This window comes from Bombina bombina, chromosome 11 (genome assembly GCF_027579735.1).
Source record: "Bombina bombina isolate aBomBom1 chromosome 11, aBomBom1.pri, whole genome shotgun sequence".
Lineage (NCBI taxonomy): Eukaryota > Metazoa > Chordata > Amphibia > Anura > Bombinatoridae > Bombina > Bombina bombina.
The window spans coordinates 34907756-34930005 of record NC_069509.1 but is presented as its reverse complement, the minus strand read 5'-3'; the positions used below and the strand labels follow the sequence as shown (position 1 = coordinate 34930005).

The following is a 22250-nucleotide window of genomic DNA, read 5'->3' as shown; positions in this document are numbered from 1 at the left end:
GGCAGCACTATTTCCTGCCATGTAGTACTAATGTTATACATTAGCAAGAGCACTAGATGGCAGCACTATTTCCTGTCATGTAGTACTAATGTTATACATTAGCAAGAGCACTAGATGGCAGCACTATTTCCTGTCATGTAGTACTAATGTTATACATTAGCAAGAGCACTAGACGGCAGCGCTATTTCCTGTCCTGTAGTACTAATGTTATACATTAGCGAGAGCACTAGAGGGCAGCACTATTTCCTGTTATGTAGTACTAATGTTATACATTAGCAAGAGCACTAGAGGGCAGCACTATTTCCTGTTATGTAGTACTAATGTTATACATTAGCAAGAACACTAGATGGCAGCACTATTTCCTGTTATGTAGTACTAATGTTATACAGTAGCAAGAGCACTAGATGGCAGCACTATTTCCTGTCATGTAGTACTAATGTTATACATTAGCAAGAGCTCTAGATGGCAGCACTATTTCCTGTCATGTAGTACTAATGTTATACATTAGCAAGAGCACTAGATGACAGCACTATTTCCTGTCATGTAGTACTAATGTTATACATTAGCAAGAACACTAGATGGCAGCACTGTTTAATGTCATGTAGTACTAATGTTATACATTAGCAAGAGCACTAGATGGCAGCACTATTTCCTGTCATGTAGTACTATTGTTATACATTAGCAAGAGCACTAGATGGCAGCACTATTTCCTGTCATATAGTGCTAATGTTATACATTAGCAAGAACACTAGATTGCAGCACTGTTTAATGTCATGTAGTACTAATGTTATACATTAACAAGAGCACTAGATGGCAGCACTATTTCCTGTCATGTAGTACTAATGTTATACATTAGCAAGAGCACTAGAGGGCAGCACTATTTCCTGTTATGTAGTACTAATGTTATACATTAGCAAGAGCACTAGAGGGCAGCACTATTTCCTGTTATGTAGTACTAATGTTATACATTAGCAAGAACACTAGATGGCAGCACTATTTCCTGTTATGTAGTACTAATGTTATACAGTAGCAAGAGCACTAGATGGCAGCACTATTTCCTGTCATGTAGTACTAATGTTATACATTAGCAAGAACACTAGATGGCAACACTATTTCCTGTTATGTAGTACTAATGTTATACAGTAGCAAGAGCACTAGATGGCAGCACTATTTCCTGTCATGTAGTACTAATGTTATACATTAGCAAGAGCACTAGATGGCAGCACTATTTCCTGTCATGTAGTACTATTGTTATACATTAGCAAGAGCACTAGATGGCAGCACTATTTCATGTCATGTAGTACTAATGTTATACATTAGCAAGAACACTAGATTGCATCACTGTTTAATGTCATGTAGTACTAATGTTATACATTAGCAAGAGCACTAGATGGCAGCACTATTTCCTGTCATGTAGTACTAATGTTATACATTAGCAAGAGCACTAGATGGCAGCACTATTTCCTGTCATGTAGTACTATTGTTATACATTAGCAAGAGCACTAGAAGGCAGCACTATTTCATGTCATGTAGTACTAATGTTATACATTAGCAAGAACACTAGATTGCAGCACTGTTTAATGTCATGTAGTACTAATGTTATACATTAGCAAGAGCACTAGATGGCAGCACTATTTCCTGTCATGTAGTCCTAATGTTATACATTAGCAAGAGCACTAGATGGCAGCACTATTTCCTGTCATGTAGTACTAATGTTATACATTAGCAAGAGCACTAGAGGTCAGCACTATTTCCTATCATGTAGCACTAATGTTATACATTAACAAGAGCACTAGAGGGCAGCACTATTTCCTATCATGTAGCACTAATGTTATACATTAACAAGAGCACTAGATGGCAGCACTATTTCCTGTCATGTAGTACTATTGTTATACATTAGCAAGAGCACTAGATGGCAGCACTATTTCCTGTCATGTAGTACTAATGTTATACATTAGCAAGAGCACTAGATGGCAGCACTATTTCCTGTCATGTAGTACTAATGTTATACATTAGCAAGAGCACTAGATGGCAGCACTATTTCCTGTTATGTAGTAATATTGTTATACATTAGCAAGAGCACTAGATGGCAGCACTATTTCCTGTCATATAGTACTAATGTTATACATTAGCAAGATCACTAGATGGCAGCACTATTTCCTGTCATGTAGTACTAATGTTATACATTAGCAAGAGCACTAGATGGCAGCACTATTTCCTGTCATGTAGTACTAATGTTATACATTAGCAAGAGCACTAGATGGCAGCACTATTTCCTTTCATGTAGTACTAATGTTATACATCAGCAAGAGCACTAGATGACAGCACTATTTCCTGTCATGTAGTACTAATGTTATACATTAGCAAGAGCACTAGAGGGCAGCACTATTTCCTGTCATATAGTACTAATGTTATACATTAGCAAGAGCACTAGATGGCAGCACTATTTCCTGTCATGTAGTACTAATGTTATACATTAGCAAGAGCACTAGATGGCAGCACTATTTCCTGTCATGTAGTACTAATGTTATACATTAGCAAGAGCACTAGATGGCAGCACTATTTCCTTTCATGTAGTACTAATGTTATACATCAGCAAGAGCACTAGATGACAGCACTATTTCCTGTCATGTAGTACTAATGTTATACATTAGCAAGAGCACTAGAGGGCAGCACTATTTCCTGTCATATAGTACTAATGTTATACATTAGCAAGAGCACTAGATGGCAGCACTATTTCCTGTCATGTAGTACTAATGTTATACATTAGCAAGAGCACTAGATGGCAGCACTATTTTCTGTCATGTAGTACTAATGTTATACATTAGCAAGAGCACTAGATGGCAGCACTATTTCCTGTCATGTAATACTAATGTTATACATTAGCAAGAGCACTAGATGGCAGCACTATTTCATGTCATATAGTACTAATGTTATACATTAGCAAGAGCACTAGATGGCAGCACTATTTCATGTCATGTAGTGCCCCAGACATGCACGCTACCTATCTAGATATCTCTGTAACAAAAAATAAAAAGAGAACAAAGCAAATTCCATAATAGCAGTACATTGAAATTGTTTTCTTTTATTATATTTTCTGAATCATGAATGAAATGTTTTGAGCTTTGTGCCCTTTAAAGTGAAAATGAAACCTTCATGATTGAGACAGAATGTACAATTCCAAGTACTTCTGATATCAAATGTACCTATTCTTTCTTGATATCCTTTGTTCATATTGAGGTGGGCTGAGGAGAGTGCACGTGTTTTGAGCAATATATGTATAACATTGTTGCAAACAAATTGCTTTAAATTGTGCACACTCTGAATCATGAAAGTAGGAGGGCCATTAATTGACAATAAATGAGGTATTTTTGTTTTCCAGTCAGTAAATACTACAGCACTGCAACCACATCACAGTTACTACTCCTAAAATTCCCAGCATCAAGCTATTCCGGAGTAATCAGAAAACAAATGAATACAAATGGTGAATTTGTTTATAGCATGAGAATTGTGCTCCAGAACCTAATTTTATATTTAAAATCCAGAGTCTTAAGGTCAGATCCTGAGAGTTCCCATGTCTGGTCTTATAAATGCTTCAAAGCATCTTTCATTGCCACAATCAGTGTTCCCAAGTACCTTGCATGTCCCATAGGCTACAGCAGACAGAGCCACTCACCTCTAGTGGATCACATACCTTTCTTCAGAGCATTCTGAAGCTCACATTTTGTTTGTTTTGCATCTATGGCATCCAAAACCTCTGCTACTACCACAGGGGCATATTCATCTGTGTAGTACTTGAGAAGAAGGTCGGTTACATCAATATCGTCTGCCTTCTCCAGGGGGCCCTTGGGGATTTTTCTGTACTTTGCTGCAACCTCATAGTCATTCAGCTTTGCTTTGAACTTTTTAAAATCTTTTTCTGTCATATTTTCCAGACAACCAAGAATCACGTCTCTCAGAGATTTCCCCATTTCTCACAACTCTGTCAGCAAAAAAAAAAATGTCACTTCCTTACTTTGTAATAACTCCTCCTCTCTATAGTAGCATACAGTTCTTACCAGAAAAAAAGGTGAAATTCCTAAATGGATAAATGCAGTGATACTGATCACAGTAACACTGCTTTTCTATACACCCACACAGACATCTGTACTCTATTTGCTAGTATAGTATTGTAGCAGAAACTGCTTTTAACTGAGCCCCACCCTGTACTAGGTATCTCATTTAAATACTGAATTCCGAGAAACCTATTACACTTCTAGTAAACAGAAAGTGTATATCAGTGTGATTTCTATGTCTGTGTACTGTAATAAGAATTTATATTCACCTAGATAACGAGTTTTGAGCGCTATAGGGTTTTTAACGACCGCAACAAAAGCGGCGTTATTTCACTCCCTATAGCGCTGCCATTACAAGTTTAAAAAAAGCAGGCTTGTGCGGGCAATATGGCTGCGTTGAGCTCCATACCACACAGAAAACAAGCCCTGTATTTGACGTGCTTGTGCATGATTTCCCCATAGACATCAATGGGGAGAGTTGGGGGAAAAAAAGCCTAACACCTGCGATCGCGGAATGAAAAGCTCCGTAACGCAGTAACGCAGCCCCATTGATGACAAAGGGGAAAATAAAAGTTACATTTAAACCTAACACCCTAACAGAAACCCCAAGTTTAAACACCTCTAATCTGTTGCCCCCGAGATCTCCGCCACCTACATAATATTATTAACCCCTAATCTGCTGCCCCCGAGATCTCCGCCACCTACATAATATTATTAACCCCTAATCTGCTGCCCCCGAGATCTCTGACACCTACATAATATTATTAACCCCTAATCTGCTGCCCCGAGATCTCTGACACCTACATAATATTATTAACCCCCTAATCTGCTGCCCCCGAGATCTCTGACACCTACATAATATTATTAACCCCTAATCTGTTGCCCCCGAGATCTCCGCCACCTACATAATATTATTAACCCCTAATCTGCTGCCCCCGACATCGCCGCCACCTACATAATATTATTAACCCCTAGGGGCCCATTTAACACTTGTGGGCCTGTGTTTCTGGCGAGTCTTCAGACTCACCAGAAACACAAGTTATGGAGCTGTGGTCTAAAGACCGCTGCTCCATAACCCTGTCCGCCTGCTCTGAGCAGGTGGACAGGAATCGCCAGAAATCAACCCGATCGAGTACGATCTTGTGAGCTGCTGGTGCAATGTTAAATGCGGAGAGCGTATTGCTCTCCGCATTCAGCGAGGTCTTGCGGACCTGATCCGCAGTGTCGGATCAGGTCCGCAAGACCTTTCTTAAATAGTGGCCCTAATATGCTGCCCCCGATATCGCTGCCCCCGATATCGCTGCCACCTACATAATATTATTAACTAGACATGTGCATGGCGAAAAAATTCGGTTCGGATCGATTCAGATTTTTTCGAATTTGGAAAAATTTGAATCAATTCGGTTCGGAATTGTTTCGGATTCATTCGGATTCAAATAAATTCGGTTCGGATTTGTTTTGGAATCATTCGTTTTCGAATAAATTCGGCTGGATTCGGTTCGATTCGGTTCGGTTCGGAAACTCGGAATTTCGGTAAGTGTTAGGTGGGATTAGACTAGTATTATGTACTGTACATTAGGTGTAACCCATAGCAGAGTGATATAACCTAATATACTGTACAATACTAGTGTAATCCATGGCCATCCGAATCTACCGAATAAATCCGAAGTTATTCGGATTTATTCGGTAGATTCGGCAGTATTTTAATTCGGAGGTTCGGTTCGATCCGAATCTCTGAATTTGCCGAATTTTCCGAATTTCCGAACCGAACCAAATCGCACATGTCTATTATTAACCCCTAATCTGCCGCTCCCAATGTCGCTGCCACTATACTAAAGTTATTAACCCCTAAACCTCTGGCCTCCCATATCACTACCACTAAATAAATATATTAACCCCTAAACCTAACCCTAATCCTAACACCCTCTAACTTTAACATAATTAAAATACAGCTAAATTAAAGTTACAATTATTAACTAACGGCTAGATTACGAGTTTTGCGGTAACAGGGGTGCGGGGCTAACATGCAGTTTATTCTCACCGCTCACTTACATACAGCGCTGGTATTACGGGTTTTTATTAACCCGGCGTAAACAGACAAAAAGTGAGCGTAGAGCAAAATTGTGCTCCACACTTCACTCAAATACCAGCGCTGCTTAAGTCAGCGATGAGCTGGTTGTACGTACTCATGCACGATTTCCCCATAGGAATCAATGGGCAGAGCCGGCTGAGAAAAAGTCTAACACCTGCAAAAAAGCAGCGTTTAGCTCAGTAACGCAGTCCCATTGATTCCTATGTGGAAACTAAAATTATGTTTACACCTAACACCCTAACATGAACACAGAGTCTAAACACCCCTAATCTTACACTTATTAACCCCTAATCTGCCGCCCCCGACATCGCCGACACCTACATTATACTTATTAACCCCTAATCTGCTGCCCCCAACGTCGCTGCCACTATATTAAATGTATTAACCCCTAAATCTAAGTCTAACCTAACACCCCCTAACTTAAATATAATTTAAATAAATCTAAATAAAATTATTATAATTAACTAAATAATTCCTATTTAAAACTAAATACTTACCTATAAAATAAACCCTAAGATAGCTACAATATAACTAATAGTTACATTGTAGTTAGCTTAGGGTTTATTTTTATTTTACAGGCAAGTTTGTATTTATTTTAACTAGGTAGAATAGTTACTAAATAGTTATTAACTATTTAATAACTACCTAGCTAAAATAAATACAAATTGACCTGTAAAATAAAACCTAACCTGCCTTACACTAAAACCTAACATTACAAAAATAAACAAAACACTAAAATGAATAAAAATAAAAAAAACTAAAATTACGAAAAATATCTAATAGCCCTATCAAAATAAAAAAGCCCCCTCCCAAATAAAAAAAAAACCCTAGCCTACAATAAACTACCAATGGCCCTTAAAAGGGCCTTTTGTGGGGCATTGCTCCAAAGATATCAGCTCTTTTACCTGTAAAAAAAAAATAGAAACACCCCCCCAACAGTAAAACCCATCACCCAACTAACCCACCGAAATAAAAAAAAACTATCTAAAATAACCTAAACTAATCATTGCCCTGAAAAGGGCATTTGTATGGGCATTGCCCTTAAAAGGGCATTTAGCTCTTTTACATTGCCCAAACCCTAATCTAAAAATAAAAAACACCCAAAAAACCCTTAAAAAAACCTAACACTAACCCCCGACGATCCACTTAGTTTATTTTGTTGTGGGGAGCTTTCGGTTTAGGGATTAATAGTTTATTTTAGTTTATTTCGTTGTGGGGGCTTGCGGTTTAGGGGTTAATAGGTTTATTATAGTGTGGTGTTGAAGTCCCGCTTGAAGGATCCATCCAGCCGGCGAAGTCTACATCCAGGCGGCCTCATCAATCTTCATCCAGCCGGTGTGGAGCGGGTCCATCCTGAAGACATCCGGCACGAAGCATCCTCTTTATACGGTCACCGCTGTATACTGATTCTTCAATGTAAGTGACGCAATCCAAGATGGCATCCCTTGCATTCCTATTGGCTGAAAGATTTCAATCAGCCAATAGGAATTAGAGCTGTTAAAATCCTATTTGCTGTTCCAATCAGCCAATAGAATTGAGCTCTCATCCTATTGGCTTTTCCAATCAGCCAATAGAATTGAGCTCTCATTTTATTGGCTGATTGGAACAGCCAATAGAATGAGAGCTCAATCCTATTGGTTGCTTGGAGCAGCCAATAGGATGAGAGCTCAATCCTATTCGCTGATTGGAACAGCCAATAGAATGAGAGCTCAATTCTATTGGCTGATTGGAACAGCCAATAGAAAGAGAGCTCATCCTATTGGCTATTCCAATCAGCCAATAGAATGAAAGCTCAATCCTATTGAAATCTTTCTGCCAATAGGAATGCAAGGAATTCCATCTTGGATTGTGTCACTTGCATTGAAGAATCAGTATACGGCGGCGACCGTATGAAGAGGATGCTCCGCGCCGGATGTCTTCAGGATGGACCCGCTCCGCGCCGGCTGGATGAAGATCGAAGAGGCCGTCTGGATGAAGACTTATTGCCGCATGGATGATGACTTCGTCAACTGGATGGATCCTTCAAGCGTGACTTCAACAACTGTAAGTGGATCGTCGGGGGTTAGTTTTAGGTTTTTTTAAGGGTTTTTTGGGTGTTTTTTTTTTTAGATTAGGGTTTGGGCAATGTAAAAGAGCTAAATGCCCTTTTAAGGGCAATGCCCATACAAATGCCCTTTTCAGGGCAATGGTTAGCTTATGTTATTTTAGATAGTCTTTTTATTTGGGGGGGTTGGTTGGATGGTAGGTTTTACTGTTGGGGGGTGTTTGTATTTTTTTTACAGGTAAAAGAGCTGATATCTTTGGGGCAATGCCCCACAAAAGGCCCTTTTAAGGGCCATTGGTAGTTTATTGTAGGCTAGGTTTTTTTTTTATTTGGGGGGGGCTTTTTTATATGCGCACGCTCGCTATTAGAAATAGAGCAGTGTCTCCATGAGCACGGCTAAAGAATCTAGCCGAGGATTTGATTCGCATTGGATGAAGAGTTAGAGAAGAAGCCTCCTACGTAACAGGGGGAGGAGTTTGGCGGCCATATCTGCCGTTGTTAACTAAATGTTCATTCAAGATTAGCCACCTAACGTTAGTGTTATTGAAGATAGGATGCGGTGCAGTCTCTTTTTTTTTGCTTGATCTAAGGTATGGGATAATGTTTTCTTCGGTGTTGAATGTCCCTTTAAAATTACAATTTCCCTATCTTAAATTAAATTAAAACTTAACTGTCAAATTTAATTTTTTTATTTTAAACTAACAATTAAACTATTAAACTATATTTTTTTGCTTGATCTAAGGTATGGGATAATGTTTTCATCGGTGTTGACTGTCCCTTTAATATAAAGTTAGGGGGTCATTAGGTTTAGGGGTTAATAGTTTATTTTAGTATATTCCGTTGTGGCAGGCTTTTGGTTTAGGGGTTAATAGTTTATTTTAGTTTATTTTGTTGTGGGGAGCTTTCGGTTTAGGGATTAATAGTTTATTTTAGTTTATTTTGTTGTGGGGGCTTGCGGTTTAGGGGTTAATAGGTTTATTATAGTGTGGTGTGGGCGGACGGCAGATTAGGGGTTAATAATATTTAAATAGTGTTTGCGATGTGGGAGGACGGCGGTTTAGGGGTTAATAGATTTTTTATAGTGCGAGGATGTCGGGGAGCGGCGGAATAGGGGTTAATACATTTTATTAGTGGCGGCGATGTCGGGAGCGGCAGATTAGGGGTTAATGAGTTTATTATAGTGTTTGCGATGCGGGAGGGCCTCAGTTTAGGGGTTAATAGGTAGTTTATGGGTGTTAGTGTACTTTTTAACACATTAGTTATGAGTTTTATGTTACAGCTTTTGTACTTTTAATTTTTTCCTCTAAGGGGTTAACAAATTTTCATTAAAGGGACACTCAGGTCAAATTACATTTTCATGATTCAGATACAGCATGTCATTTTAAACAACTTTCCAATTTACTTCCATTAAAAAAAATGTGCACAGTCTTTTATATTTACACTTTTTGAGTCACCAGCTCCTACTGAGCATGTGCAAGAATTCACAGACTATACATATATGCATTTGTGATTGGCTGATTGCTATCACATGGTACAGGAGGAGTGGAAATATACTTAACTTTGAAATTTGTTAGAAAAAAATCTGCTACTCATTTGAAATTCAAAGTAAATGCTATTGTATTGTCTTGTTATTTTGCATTTGTTGATTATGCAAATCTACTGTGTTTGCTGGTCCTTTAATGGACAAATAATGTTGTCAAAGTTTGGCTGAGCCATACACCCCCATGAACAAATCAATGACAAAAAATTTTTTTTCATGATGACCAGTTTGCCTCTTCTCCATATCTGTGTCTTGTTACAAAGACTGTCTTGCTTTATGTGTTTTTCTCTTGAGAGTATCTTGAAGCACAGTTGAAGTTCAATAGTTGGTCTCACACACAGCTGATTAACTCTTAGCAATCCCTTATTGTTTCCATCAGTAGGTTTGTATGTTTACAGGTTCATATTCTCCTTAGTTGCAAGTTCTTTCTAGTAAGAATACAAATTCCCTTTGCAAGAAAAACTGGCTTTTGGGTATTCCAGTTTCTGTCCCGTGTGAGCCTTCGTATTCCGATCATAAGATGCAATTCAATGCCTCTACCTCTAGATGGCAGTGTAATTCTACAGTTTAGAACACAATATGATTTTTATAGGCATGATATATTATTAGCATAAATAAAGTGATGTGCTGTTACATTTTATTTTATTTCTATTTGCTCTGCACCAATATTTTATATCTATTTTATATCTAACTTATACAAAGTATTGTTTATTTGTAGATCTCGTGGCTCTATAGCAGCTGCCTGTTTCTGTATATGGGATGCTGCCCAGATGCTATTCTGCATATTGTAAATTTTTTACCAAAAAGGATTGTACACTTTAAGAGACACTGAACCCACATTTTTTCTTTCATGATTCAGATAGTATAAAGGGTTAACACCCTATAGGGGGCGCTATATAGAAAAATCAATATACTCCAGAACAAAATCTAAAGATTTTTGATATAGTCACCAGTTTTGATCACAGTCCTTGGTGATTATGAGGTAGTCAGGAATAATGTGAAATGATGGGTAAATGATGTCCAAAAAATGAAGAGGCAGCACTCAATCTTCACCATATGTGGTTAACAGCTCTAAAAACAACAGAAAAAGGAGAGAGGCGCCGTATGTGTGAATCAATCGACAACTGAAGGAGAGTACAAGGATAGTACAGGGTACTCACATTCTGTGAAGGCACTCCAATGTGCCAATAGTTGCAGGCTGGTTTTCAACAGCAGACCAGCTAGCTGATACAGGCAGTATCTGGATTCCCAAGAGAGGCAGCCCCCCAAGGTAGCGTAGAAAAATGCACTCAGCAATGAGAATGTATAGTTAAAAAAATGTTTTAATCCAAAGTAAAAACAATATTAAAAACAACAACTCATGCTGTTGCGTGCACAAACAGATCATGCAACGTGTTTCACGGTTAGCAGCTGCTGGTGCAATGCTGAATACGGAGAGCGTATTGCTCTCCGCATTCAGCGAGGTCTGGCGGACCTGATCCGCCAGACCTTTGATAAATAGGCCTCATTGTGTTTAGCTAGCTTCCTGTAATGCAATGATGCTCCTTCAACAAAGAATAACAAAAGAATAAAGTATATTTGCTAATTGAAGTAAATTGGAGAGTTGTTTAACATCTCTATCTGAAACATAAAAGAAATATTTTGGGTTTCATGTCCCTTAAAGTCTTTTTTTTTTAATTCAATGTTATTGCAACCCATCATAAAACTGCTTTTTTATAGTGTTTCTCTGTTTTTAGTTGTATGTTGAACATTGGTTCCATAAAGAATCCTTCTTATTAAAAAATCAGAAAAGTATCCACATGGTTTTCATTACATTTTCTAAAGTCTTTCCCACTAGCAACAGCTCGGCTTAAACACAGATTTGTTTTCAGTGTAACTTTTTGTGAATATGAAGTTTACATATAACATTATAAATATGGCCCAGATTTAAACTATGAAGCACATCAGTAAAATACAGTGATTTCTTGTTCATATGATATTTCAGGCAATCAAACACACAAGGCAGTTATCCTCAGTTATTTATTCTCTTAGATGACGCATTCTTCTCTTGCATTGGCTGCCTCATTCTTGCTTCTCATGAGGTTGCAGAAACGCTAGGTGTAAGAACGCTGTCATGTTATATCCATAAGGTGAATATTATAACTTATTCTAAGAGACACGCTTTTATTGGGTTGCAATGTCATAGAAAACAAAGGACTAGATTACGAGTGGAGCGATATTTATCGCTTCCGCTTGCGTGTTAACTCCGATAGAAGTAAGCTTTTTTTGTGAGAGTAGGGTAATGCGCGTACTACAAGTTGAAAGCAAAAAGTTTTTTGTATGAGCATTAACCTGAAGCGCGTAAAAAGCTGAACTTGGAACATCGCGACTGTTTTAACGTATTCCCCCATAGTCTTCAACTCGCGTAAACCCGATTGCTTTTAACCACGTGTGCTAACTTGACATGAAATATTAATAATTCACATTCCAATGCTGTTCACATAGCAGAATATGTGATAGATAGATATATACACTATATATACATAGAGTTGTGCGAAAAAGAAAGTACACCCTCTTTTAACTCTATGGTTTTACATATCAGGACATAATAAAAATCTATCTGGTCTTTAGCAGCTCTTAAAATTAGTTAAATACAACATCAGATGAACAACAACACATAACATATTACACTGTGTCATGATTTTTTTTTTACATAAGCCATGTGTGAAAAACTAAGTACACCCTTACTCAGGGGCAGAACTACAGGGGGTGCAGAGTTCACAAGGGTGGGGGCCCAGTTTCAAATTTTTTTTTAACAATAAAATAACGTTACTGCTTCCATAGGAAATAAGAGGCTAAATAGCAGCCTCACAGTTAACACGCCACTCGTCATATAGCCCATTTTGTAAATTGAATATTACGTTTTTCACATGCTCTAATATATTGCAGCGGCACAGCGTGCTATTATTGTGCGACTGCTTGCATATAACTGTGTGTTTAAGGTCAGTTCTAAAGAAGCAATGCTAGCTGAAAATATCTGGTGACCAATGACGAGGCATATGTGTGTAGCCCTCAATCAGCAGCTAGTTCACAATAGGGTATTGCTGCTCCTAAGCCTACCTAGTTTTACTCTTCAACAAAGCATTCCAAAAGAATAAAGTAAATTTAATAACAAAAGTAAAATTAAAAGTGCCTGTGTCTCCCTATCTGATTCATGAAAGTTTAAGTTTGCCTTTCATGTCCCATTAATAGACTAAATGTAAACTGAGCGCAAATTATTGTGTTTTGGATCCCACTAAAAATAAAGGCCGATGAAAATAACCGTCTTCTGCTGTAATTTGGTTTGTGCAAAATACAAAATCTGACCGTTCTGTAAAGCACTGATTGTAGACATTCGTGTGTATGCATTGATTGTAGACATACGTGTGTATGCACTGATTGTAGACATACGTGTGTATGCACTGATTGTAGACATACGTGTGTATGCACTGATTGTAGACATTCGTGTGTATGCACTGATTGTAGACATACGTGTGTATGCACTGATTGTAGACATACGTGTGTATGCACTGATTGTAGACATTCGTGTGTATGCATTGATTGTAGACATACGTGTGTATGCACTGATTGTAGACATACGTGTATATGCACTGATTGTAGACATACGTGTGTATGCACTGATTGTAGACATATACGTGTGTATGCACTGATTGTAGACATAAGTGTGTATGCACTGATTGTAGACATTCGTGTGTATGCATTGATTGTAGACATACGTGTGTATGCACTGATTGTAGACATACGTGTATATGCACTGATTGTAGACATACGTGTGTATGCACTGATTGTAGACATATACGTGTGTATGCACTGATTGTAGACATACGTGTGTATGCACTGATTGTAGACATACGTGTGTATGCACTGATTGTAGACATATACGTGTGTATGCACTGATTGTAGACATACGTGTGTATGCACTAATTGTAGACATAGTGTGTATGCACTGATTGTAGAAATGCGTGTATATGCAGTGATTGTAGACATACGTGTGTATGCACTGATTGTAGACATACGTGTGTATGCACTGATTGTAGACATACATGTGTATGCACTGATTGTAGACATACGTGTGTATGCACTGATTGTAGACATATACGTGTGTATGCACTGATTGTAGACATACGTGTGTATGCACTAATTGTAGACATACGTGTGTATGCACTGATTGTAGAAATGCGTGTATATGCACTGATTGTAGACATACGTGTGTATGCACTGATTGTAGACATACGTGTGTATGCACTGATTGTAGAAATACGTGTATATGCACTGATTGTAGACATACGTGTGTATGCACTAATTGTAGACATAGTGTGTATGCACTGATTGTAGACATACGTGTATATGCAGTGATTGTAGACATACGTGTGTATGCACTGATTGTAGACATACGTGTGTATGCACTGATTGTAGACATACATGTGTATGCACTGATTGTAGACATACGTGTGTATGCACTGATTGTAGACATATACGTGTGTATGCACTGATTGTAGACATACGTGTGTATGCACTAATTGTAGACATACGTGTGTATGCACTGATTGTAGAAATGCGTGTATATGCACTGATTGTACACATACGTGTGTATGCACTGATTGTAGACATACGTGTGTATGCACTGATTGTAGAAATACGTGTATATGCACTGATTGTAGACATAAGTGTGTATGCACTGATTGTAGACATACGTGTGTATGCACTGATTGTAGACATACGTGTGTATGCACTGATTGTAGACATACGTGTGTATGCACTGATTGTAGACATACGTGTGTATGCACTGATTGTAGACATACGTGTGTATGCACTGATTGTAGACATACGTGTGTATGCACTGATTGTAGACATACGTGTATATGCACTGATTGTAGACATACGTGTATATGCACTGATTGTAGACATACGTGTGTATGCACTGATTGTAGACATACGTGTATATGCACTGATTGTAGACATACGTGTGTATGCACTGATTGTAGACATACGTGTGTATGCACTGATTGTAGACATACGTGTGTATGCACTAATTGTAGACATACGTGTGTATGCACTGATTGTAGACATACGTGTGTATGCACTGATTGTAGACATACGTGTATATGCACTGATTGTAGACATACGTGTATATGCACTGATTGTAGACATACGTGTATATGCACTGATTGTAGACATTCGTGTGTATGCACTGATTGTAGACATACGTGTATATGCACTGATTGTAGACATATACGTGTGTATGCACTGATTGTAGACATACGTGTGTATGCACTGATTGTAGACATACGTGTGTATGCACTGATTGTAGACATATACGTGTGTATGCACTGATTGTAGACATACGTGTGTATGCACTGATTGTAGACATACGTGTGTATGCACTGATTGTAGACATACGTGTATATGCACTGATTGTAGACATACGTGTATATGCACTGATTGTAGACATACGTGTATATGCACTGATTGTAGACATACGTGTGTATGCACTGATTGTAGACATACGTGTGTATGCACTGATTGTAGACATACGTGTATATGCACTGATTGTAGACATACGTGTGTATGCACTGATTGTAGACATACGTGTGTATGCACTGATTGTAGACATACGTGTGTATGCACTGATTGTAGACATACGTGTGTATGCACTAATTGTAGACATACGTGTGTATGCACTGATTGTAGACATACGTGTGTATGCACTGATTGTGTTATCTTATTTAGCAACTGGCCAGTCACTTATAATTAGCGCCGCCAGTGTAAATTCAGTATGTGTTTAAAGGGACACTGAACCCAAATTTTTTCTTTTGTGATTCAGATAGAGCATGACATTTTAAGCAACTTTCTAATTTACTCCTATTATCAAATGTTCTTTATTCTCTTGGTATCTTTATTTGAAATGCAAGAATGTAAGTTTAGATGCCGGCCCATTTTTGGTGAACAACCTAGGTTGTCCTTGCTGATTGGTGGATAAATTAATCCACCAATCAAAAACTGCTGTCCAGAGTTCTGAACCAAGAAAAAAGCTTAGATGCCTTCTTTTTCATATAAAGATAGCAAGAGAACAAAGAAAAATTGATAATATGAGTAAATTAGAAAGTTGCTTAAATTGCCTGCTCTATCTGAATCATGAAATAAACATTTTGGGTTCAGTGTCCCTTTAACCCCATAAAGCCAACACACGGCTTCAGTAAAAAACATTGTAGCTCTTGTGCAGGACATGGTTAGGGAGCATACTCGCGTATCCACCAATCACTGGCCTTGCAAAAACAACAAGTATTTTATTCTTGCACTAGAATATATTGTTACGTTACAGCACTAATGTTGAGATATTCCTTATTGGCTAAAACATATAATATTTTTGTCTCTAAAACAGACCCGGGTGTACTCCTATTGTACCCTCACACACTGCACAGACGTGCCCGCACTGAAATGTGACAGCTGACACTCTCTGCATTCCATGGTCCTCAGCTGTTCCAGGACTGATATCTGAGTTAGAAATAGACTGACACATGGGGGGGTACCCTGGGTGAGGGGGAAGCCAGGGAGTGATCTGGGCTTGTGCACTTATACAGAGCTCTCCAGCATATACAGGTCAGTCTTTCTCTGTCTAAATTGTCTCATTTTATCTCACACTGTGCACCATTCTCATTCTCTGTCACTGCCTGACTCAGGTGCCTTTCTATATACCTTATGGGGTGCTGTATAACACAATGGGTCTCACAGACAGGCCACTCACTGTATCTATATCTGACTAACTGTGTCACTCACTCACTGTGTCTGTATCTCACTCACTGTGTCTGTATCTCACTCACTGTGTCTGTATCTCACTCACTGTGTCTGTATCTCACTCACTGTGTCTGTATCTCACTCACTGTGTCTGTATCTCACTCACTGTGTCACTCACTCACTGTGTCTGTATCTCACTCACTGTGTCTGTATCTCACTCATTGTGTCTGTATCTCACTCACTGTGTCTCTATCTCACTCACTGTGTCTCTATCTCACTCACTGTGTCTGTATCTCACTCACTGTGTCTGTATCTCACTCATTGTGTCTCTATCTCACTCACTGTGTCTGTATCTCACTCATTGTGTCTGTATCTCACTCACTGTGTCTCTATCTCACTCACTGTGTCTCTATCTCACTCACTGTGTCTCTATCTCACTCACTGTGTCTGTATCTCACTCACTGTGTCTGTATCTCACTAACTGTGTCTGTATCTCACTCACTGTGTCTCTATCTCACTCACTGTGTCTGTATCTCACTCACTGTGTCTGTATCTCACTCACTGTGTCTGTATCTCACTCACTGTGTCTGTATCTCACTCACTGTGTCTGTATCTCACTCACTGTGTCTGTATCTCACTCACTGTGTCTGTATCTCACTCACTGTGTCTGTATCTTACTCACTGTGTCTGTATCTCACTCACTGTGTCTGTATCTCACTCACTGTGTCTGTATCTCACTCACTGTGTCTCTATCTCACTCACTGTGTCTGTATCTCACTCACTGTGTCTGTATCTCACTCACTGTGTCTCTATCTCACTCACTGTGTCACTCACTCACTGTGTCACTCACTCACTGTAACGGTACCAACCGGATACCAAGGGTTAACACCAGGGAACAATGTCCTGCATAGGGAATCAGCAGTTCACAACCCAGCCAGTTTTCAGGTTTTAAACAGAATAACACTTTATTTGAAGGCAGCATACAGATTTATACAGGTTTTTGACCCCCCCCCCCCAGATGGGGGTGGAAAGAATGTTGTACATTAGATAAAAGGGAGAAACGCCCTTGACATGATACAATAGGATTATATTACTTAAACACTTCAACCACAGGACACTCTTGACTCTCCTTATCACTTAGGCGTTTCTCTCTGGGGGTGATCAAACAATAGAATGCTAAGCATTAATTAGATTGTAGCTGGAGCCAGCCACTTGTGGTTAGAAAATAAAGTTAACACTTTCAGTCCTGACCGAAGGGTCTGTCACAGACAACCTTTCTTACGTTATAGTCCAGAAGTGGCTAGGTTTGCCACAATGCTCCCCCAGAACCAAGCCGGCATACACAGTCTGATCCCAACGGATCGGCTTGGGGATGTCCGGGGCAACAACTTTCGGCTCAAGTAAGCTACGGGGTGTTCTCCGCCATCTGCTCCAACTTGGCTCAGTACTGCCCCCACCCCAAACATGGAAGCGTCTCTTCCCGGAGGGACTGGGCTTGGGTAGTCACAGGGTTAACATTAGCGGGATCCATGGGAGCATAGGCAGAAAAAAGGGGGGCCAAGTCATTTCCAAGGAGAACATCAGCAGGTAAGTCCTTCTTGACCCCCACATTCACAAGTCTAGCGCCCACTCCCCAATCCAAATGTACCCTGGCAACAGGTAGGCGGAACACAGTGCCCCCTGCTACCCTCACAGCCACAGTGTCTCCAGTGTGCTGTTTCTCAGGCACCAAGTTCTCTTGAAGCAAGGTCATGGTAGCACCAGTATCCCGTAGACAACTGACCTCCTTCCCATTCACTTTAACCCGTTGCCGGTTATTCCGGTGGGCAGCTTGCACGGGGTCTGCTTCATGTAGGCTGCCCCAGCATTCTGGCGCCTCTACGTAGCGGGCCACAGGCTGAGGATTATGTGGGATTCCGCCAGCGGGTCTTCTCCAGGACTGTGCTTGATTCGCTGCATTTAGGTGACACTCTGGTCTTTTGTGCCCTAGTTGCTTACATCCAAAGCACCGAATAGGTTGTGAGTAGCCCCGCGAATTGAACCGGGCTCTCTGAGGGTAGTTCGTGGCCGGAGGCCGTGTGGTATAGCGGTGCGCCGGGGGTTGGTAACTGGCAGCTGCTGGGGTGACTGGGGGTCTGTACTCCACTCTAGCAGTGGGCAATCGGTATACTGCTCCCCCTGCCCCTCGTACTGCCACGGATCCGCCAGTGGGTGCTGTATCCGGCACCAAATGGGGAGCTATCAGGGTTAAAGTAGCTCCCGAATCCCGAAGTCCCTGGACCGACATCACCTCATGCAGAATTCCCAGGGGTTCCTCGGCTTGGGTGCTCAACACCTCATGAGCGGCTGGCTCCGTTTGGTAATGGTGAGCAGCCGCCCTTGGGGCCAGGTTCTGTCTGACCTGGTTCCAAGCTTGTCTGCTCTGATTTTGGGTGCACTCACGTGCCATATGTCCCCACTGCTTGCAGGTGTGGCATTGTATATTAGCCCGTCCGTTGTTAGGATGTAGTCCATGGTGCCTCCTGGCATCAAAATGCTGGTCTGCTAATCTGGCTGCTTCGGTTAAGGTGAGGGGTTTTCGATCTCTCACCCATTCTTGGGCTTCTGGGGACAAGCCGTTAAAGAATTGCTCCAACAGCATCAGTTGTCGCAATTCTTCCATGGTGGTAGCTTGGCTGGCCTGTATCCACCCCTGAGATGCTTGATCCAGCTTGTGGGCCCACTCTGCATGGGAATCTCTTTCTGGCTTGCGCAGGCCTCTAAACTTGCGCCGGTATGCCTCTGAGGTAATGGCATATCTTTCCAAGATCGCTCTCTTCACTTTAGCGTAATCCTTGCTGTCCTCCCTGGGTACAGCGCGATACGCTTCCGCTGCCCTACCGGCTAGCTTGCCTGCTAGCACCGGCACCCATACGGACTGCTCCAAATTATGTAACTCGCACAGTCTCTCAAAATCCTGTAAATACCCATCAATCTCATCCTTCTCCTCACAAAACATTTTAAATGCATGGTATGGGATTTTGGGTCTTACTGGGTTGCTGAGTGCGTCCAAAATGGATTCTGCTCGGGAGGATGCATTCCGCGGACTGTGTGCCATCACGTACTCCTGCACATCTGCCATTACCACGGATAGCATATCCCGTGGTACAGGTTGGGGTAAAAATTCCAGCCTGGTCCTCATTTCCCTCTGGTATAGGGTCTCCTCCATGGCTGCTGGAGGCGTAGCGCTGCGAGCTCTGTCTCCCTCCATCAGCTCAGCAATTAATATAGCCTTGGGTTTGCTGCTGCCTATCTTTCCCCTGGCTTCTAGCAGTTCCTTTTACGTTTGTCTCTTTAGCTTAGAATAATCCATCTCCATTCACTTCGGTCCCTGGTACTCCTTCCATCTTAGTCAGTATTGTAGTAATCCCCCTCTTCCTGAGGTTACTGGCTTGTGTAGTTGCTCTTCTGGGCGATAAGGTTCATTCCGTCGCTTGCCACCAATTGTAACGGTACCAACCGGATACCAAGGGTTAACACCAGGGAACAATGTCCTGCATAGGGAATCAGCAGTTCACAACCCAGCCAGTTTTCAGGTTTTAAACAGAATAACACTTTATTTGAAGGCAGCATACAGATTTATACAGGTTTTTGACCCCCCCCCCCCAGATGGGGGTGGAAAGAATGTTGTACATTAGATAAAAGGGAGAAACGCCCTTGACATGATACAATAGGATTATATTACTTAAACACTTCAACCACAGGACACTCTTGACTCTCCTTATCACTTAGGCGTTTCTCTCTGGGGGTGATCAAACAATAGAATGCTAAGCATTAATTAGATTGTAGCTGGAGCCAGCCACTTGTGGTTAGAAAATAAAGTTAACACTTTCAGTCCTGACCGAAGGGTCTGTCACAGACAACCTTTCTTACGTTATAGTCCAGAAGTGGCTAGGTTTGCCACACTCACTGTGTCTGTATCTCACTCATTGTGTCTGTATCTCACTCACTGTGTCTCTATCTCACTCACTGTGTCTCTATCTCACTCACTGTGTCTGTATCTCACTCATTGTGTCTCTATCTCACTCACTGTGTCTGTATCTCACTCATTGTGTCTGTATCTCACTCATTGTGTCTGTATCTCACTCACTGTGTCTCTATCTCACTCACTGTGTCTCTATCTCACTCACTGTGTCTGTATCTCACTCATTGTGTCTCTATCTCACTCACTGTGTCTGTATCTCACTCATTGTGTCTGTATCTCACTCACTGTGTCTCTATCTCACTCACTGTGTCTCTATCTCACTCACTGTGTCTGTATCTCACTCACTGTGTCTCTATCTCACTCACTGTGTCTGTATCTCACTCACTGTGTCTGTATCTCACTCACTGTGTCTGTATCTCACTCACTGTGTCTGTATCTCACTCACTGTGTCACTCACTCACTGTGTCTGTATCTCACTCACTGTGTCTGTATCTCACTCACTGCGTCTGTATCTCACTCACTGTGTCTGTATCTCACTCACTGTGTCACTCACTCACTGTGTCTGTATCTCACTCACTGTGTCTGTATCTCACTCATTGTGTCTGTATCTCACTCACTGTGTCTGTATCTCACTCACTGTGTCACTCACTCACTGTGTCTGTATCTCACTCACTGTGTCTGTATCTCACTCACTGTGTCTGTATCTCACTCACTGTGTCTGTATCTCACTCACTGTGTCTGTATCTCACTCACTGTGTCTGTATCTCACTCACTGCATCTGTATCTCACTCACTGCATCTGTATCTCACTCACTGTGTCTGTATCTCACTCACTGTGTCTGTATCTCACTCACTGTGTCTGTATCTCACTCACTGTGTCTCTATCTCACTCACTGTGTCTGTATCTCACTCACTGTGTCTGTATCTCACTCACTGTGTCTGTATCTCACTCACTGTGTCTGTATCTCACTCACTGCGTCTGTATCTCACTCACTGTGTCTGTATCTCACTCACTGTGTCTGTATCTCACTCACTGTGTCTGTATCTCACTCACTGTGTCTGTATCTCACTCACTGTGTCTGTATCTCACTCACTGTGTCTGTATCTCACTCACTGCGTCTGTATCTCACTCACTGTGTCTGTATCTCACTCACTGTGTCTCTATCTCACTCACTGTGTCTCTATCTCACTCACTGTGTCTGTATCTCACTCACTGTGTCTGTATCTCACTCACTGTGTCTCTATCTCACTCACTGTGTCTGTATCTCACTCACTGTGTCTGTATCTCACTCACTGTGTCTCTATCTCACTCACTGTGTCTGTATCTCACTCACTGTGTCTGTATCTCACTCACTGTGTCTCTATCTCACTCACTGTGTCTGTATCTCACTCACTGTGTCTGTATCTCACTCACTGTGTCTCTATCTCACTCACTGTGTCACTCACTCACTGTGTCACTCACTCACTGTGTCTGTATCTCACTCATTGTGTCTGTATCTCACTCACTGTGTCTCTATCTCACTCACTGTGTCTCTATCTCACTCACTGTGTCTGTATCTCACTCATTGTGTCTCTATCTCACTCATTGTGTCTGTATCTCACTCATTGTGTCTGTATCTCACTCATTGTGTCTGTATCTCACTCATTGTGTCTGTATCTCACTCACTGTGTCTCTATCTCACTCACTGTGTCTCTATCTCACTCACTGTGTCTGTATCTCACTCATTGTGTCTCTATCTCACTCACTGTGTCTGTATCTCACTCATTGTGTCTGTATCTCAC

The 22250-nt window shown here is 40.8% G+C and overlaps 2 protein-coding genes across 5 annotated transcripts in view; one reads left to right on the top strand and one right to left on the bottom strand.

Annotated features, from left to right (window-relative positions):
* The window catches only part of PYCARD (PYD and CARD domain containing), a 64806-nt gene that overhangs the window by 10704 nt on the left and 31852 nt on the right, over nucleotides 1-22250 (bottom strand). The window contains exons 1-2 of one of the 3 annotated variants that reach the window (XM_053694313.1): nucleotides 4059-4141; nucleotides 3695-3982 (exon numbers count right to left, since the gene is read on the bottom strand). In XM_053694313.1, coding sequence (XP_053550288.1) covers nucleotides 3695-3971 — 277 coding nt within the window. In that variant the 5' untranslated portion in view covers nucleotides 3972-3982; nucleotides 4059-4141. Of the gene's footprint in view, nucleotides 1-3694; nucleotides 4145-22250 lie in introns of those variants that run through there. The other 2 variants (XM_053694312.1, XM_053694311.1) reach the window with 2 other exon arrangements.
* Nucleotides 16237-22250, top strand: part of TRIM72 (tripartite motif containing 72) — a 69666-nt gene continuing 63652 nt past the window's right edge. Inside the window, exon 1 of one of the 2 annotated variants that reach the window (XM_053694309.1) lies at nucleotides 16237-16370. The gene's annotated coding sequence lies outside the window, so the exon portion shown is untranslated. The remainder of the gene's footprint in view (nucleotides 16371-22250) is intronic. The other variant, XM_053694308.1, reaches the window with a different exon arrangement.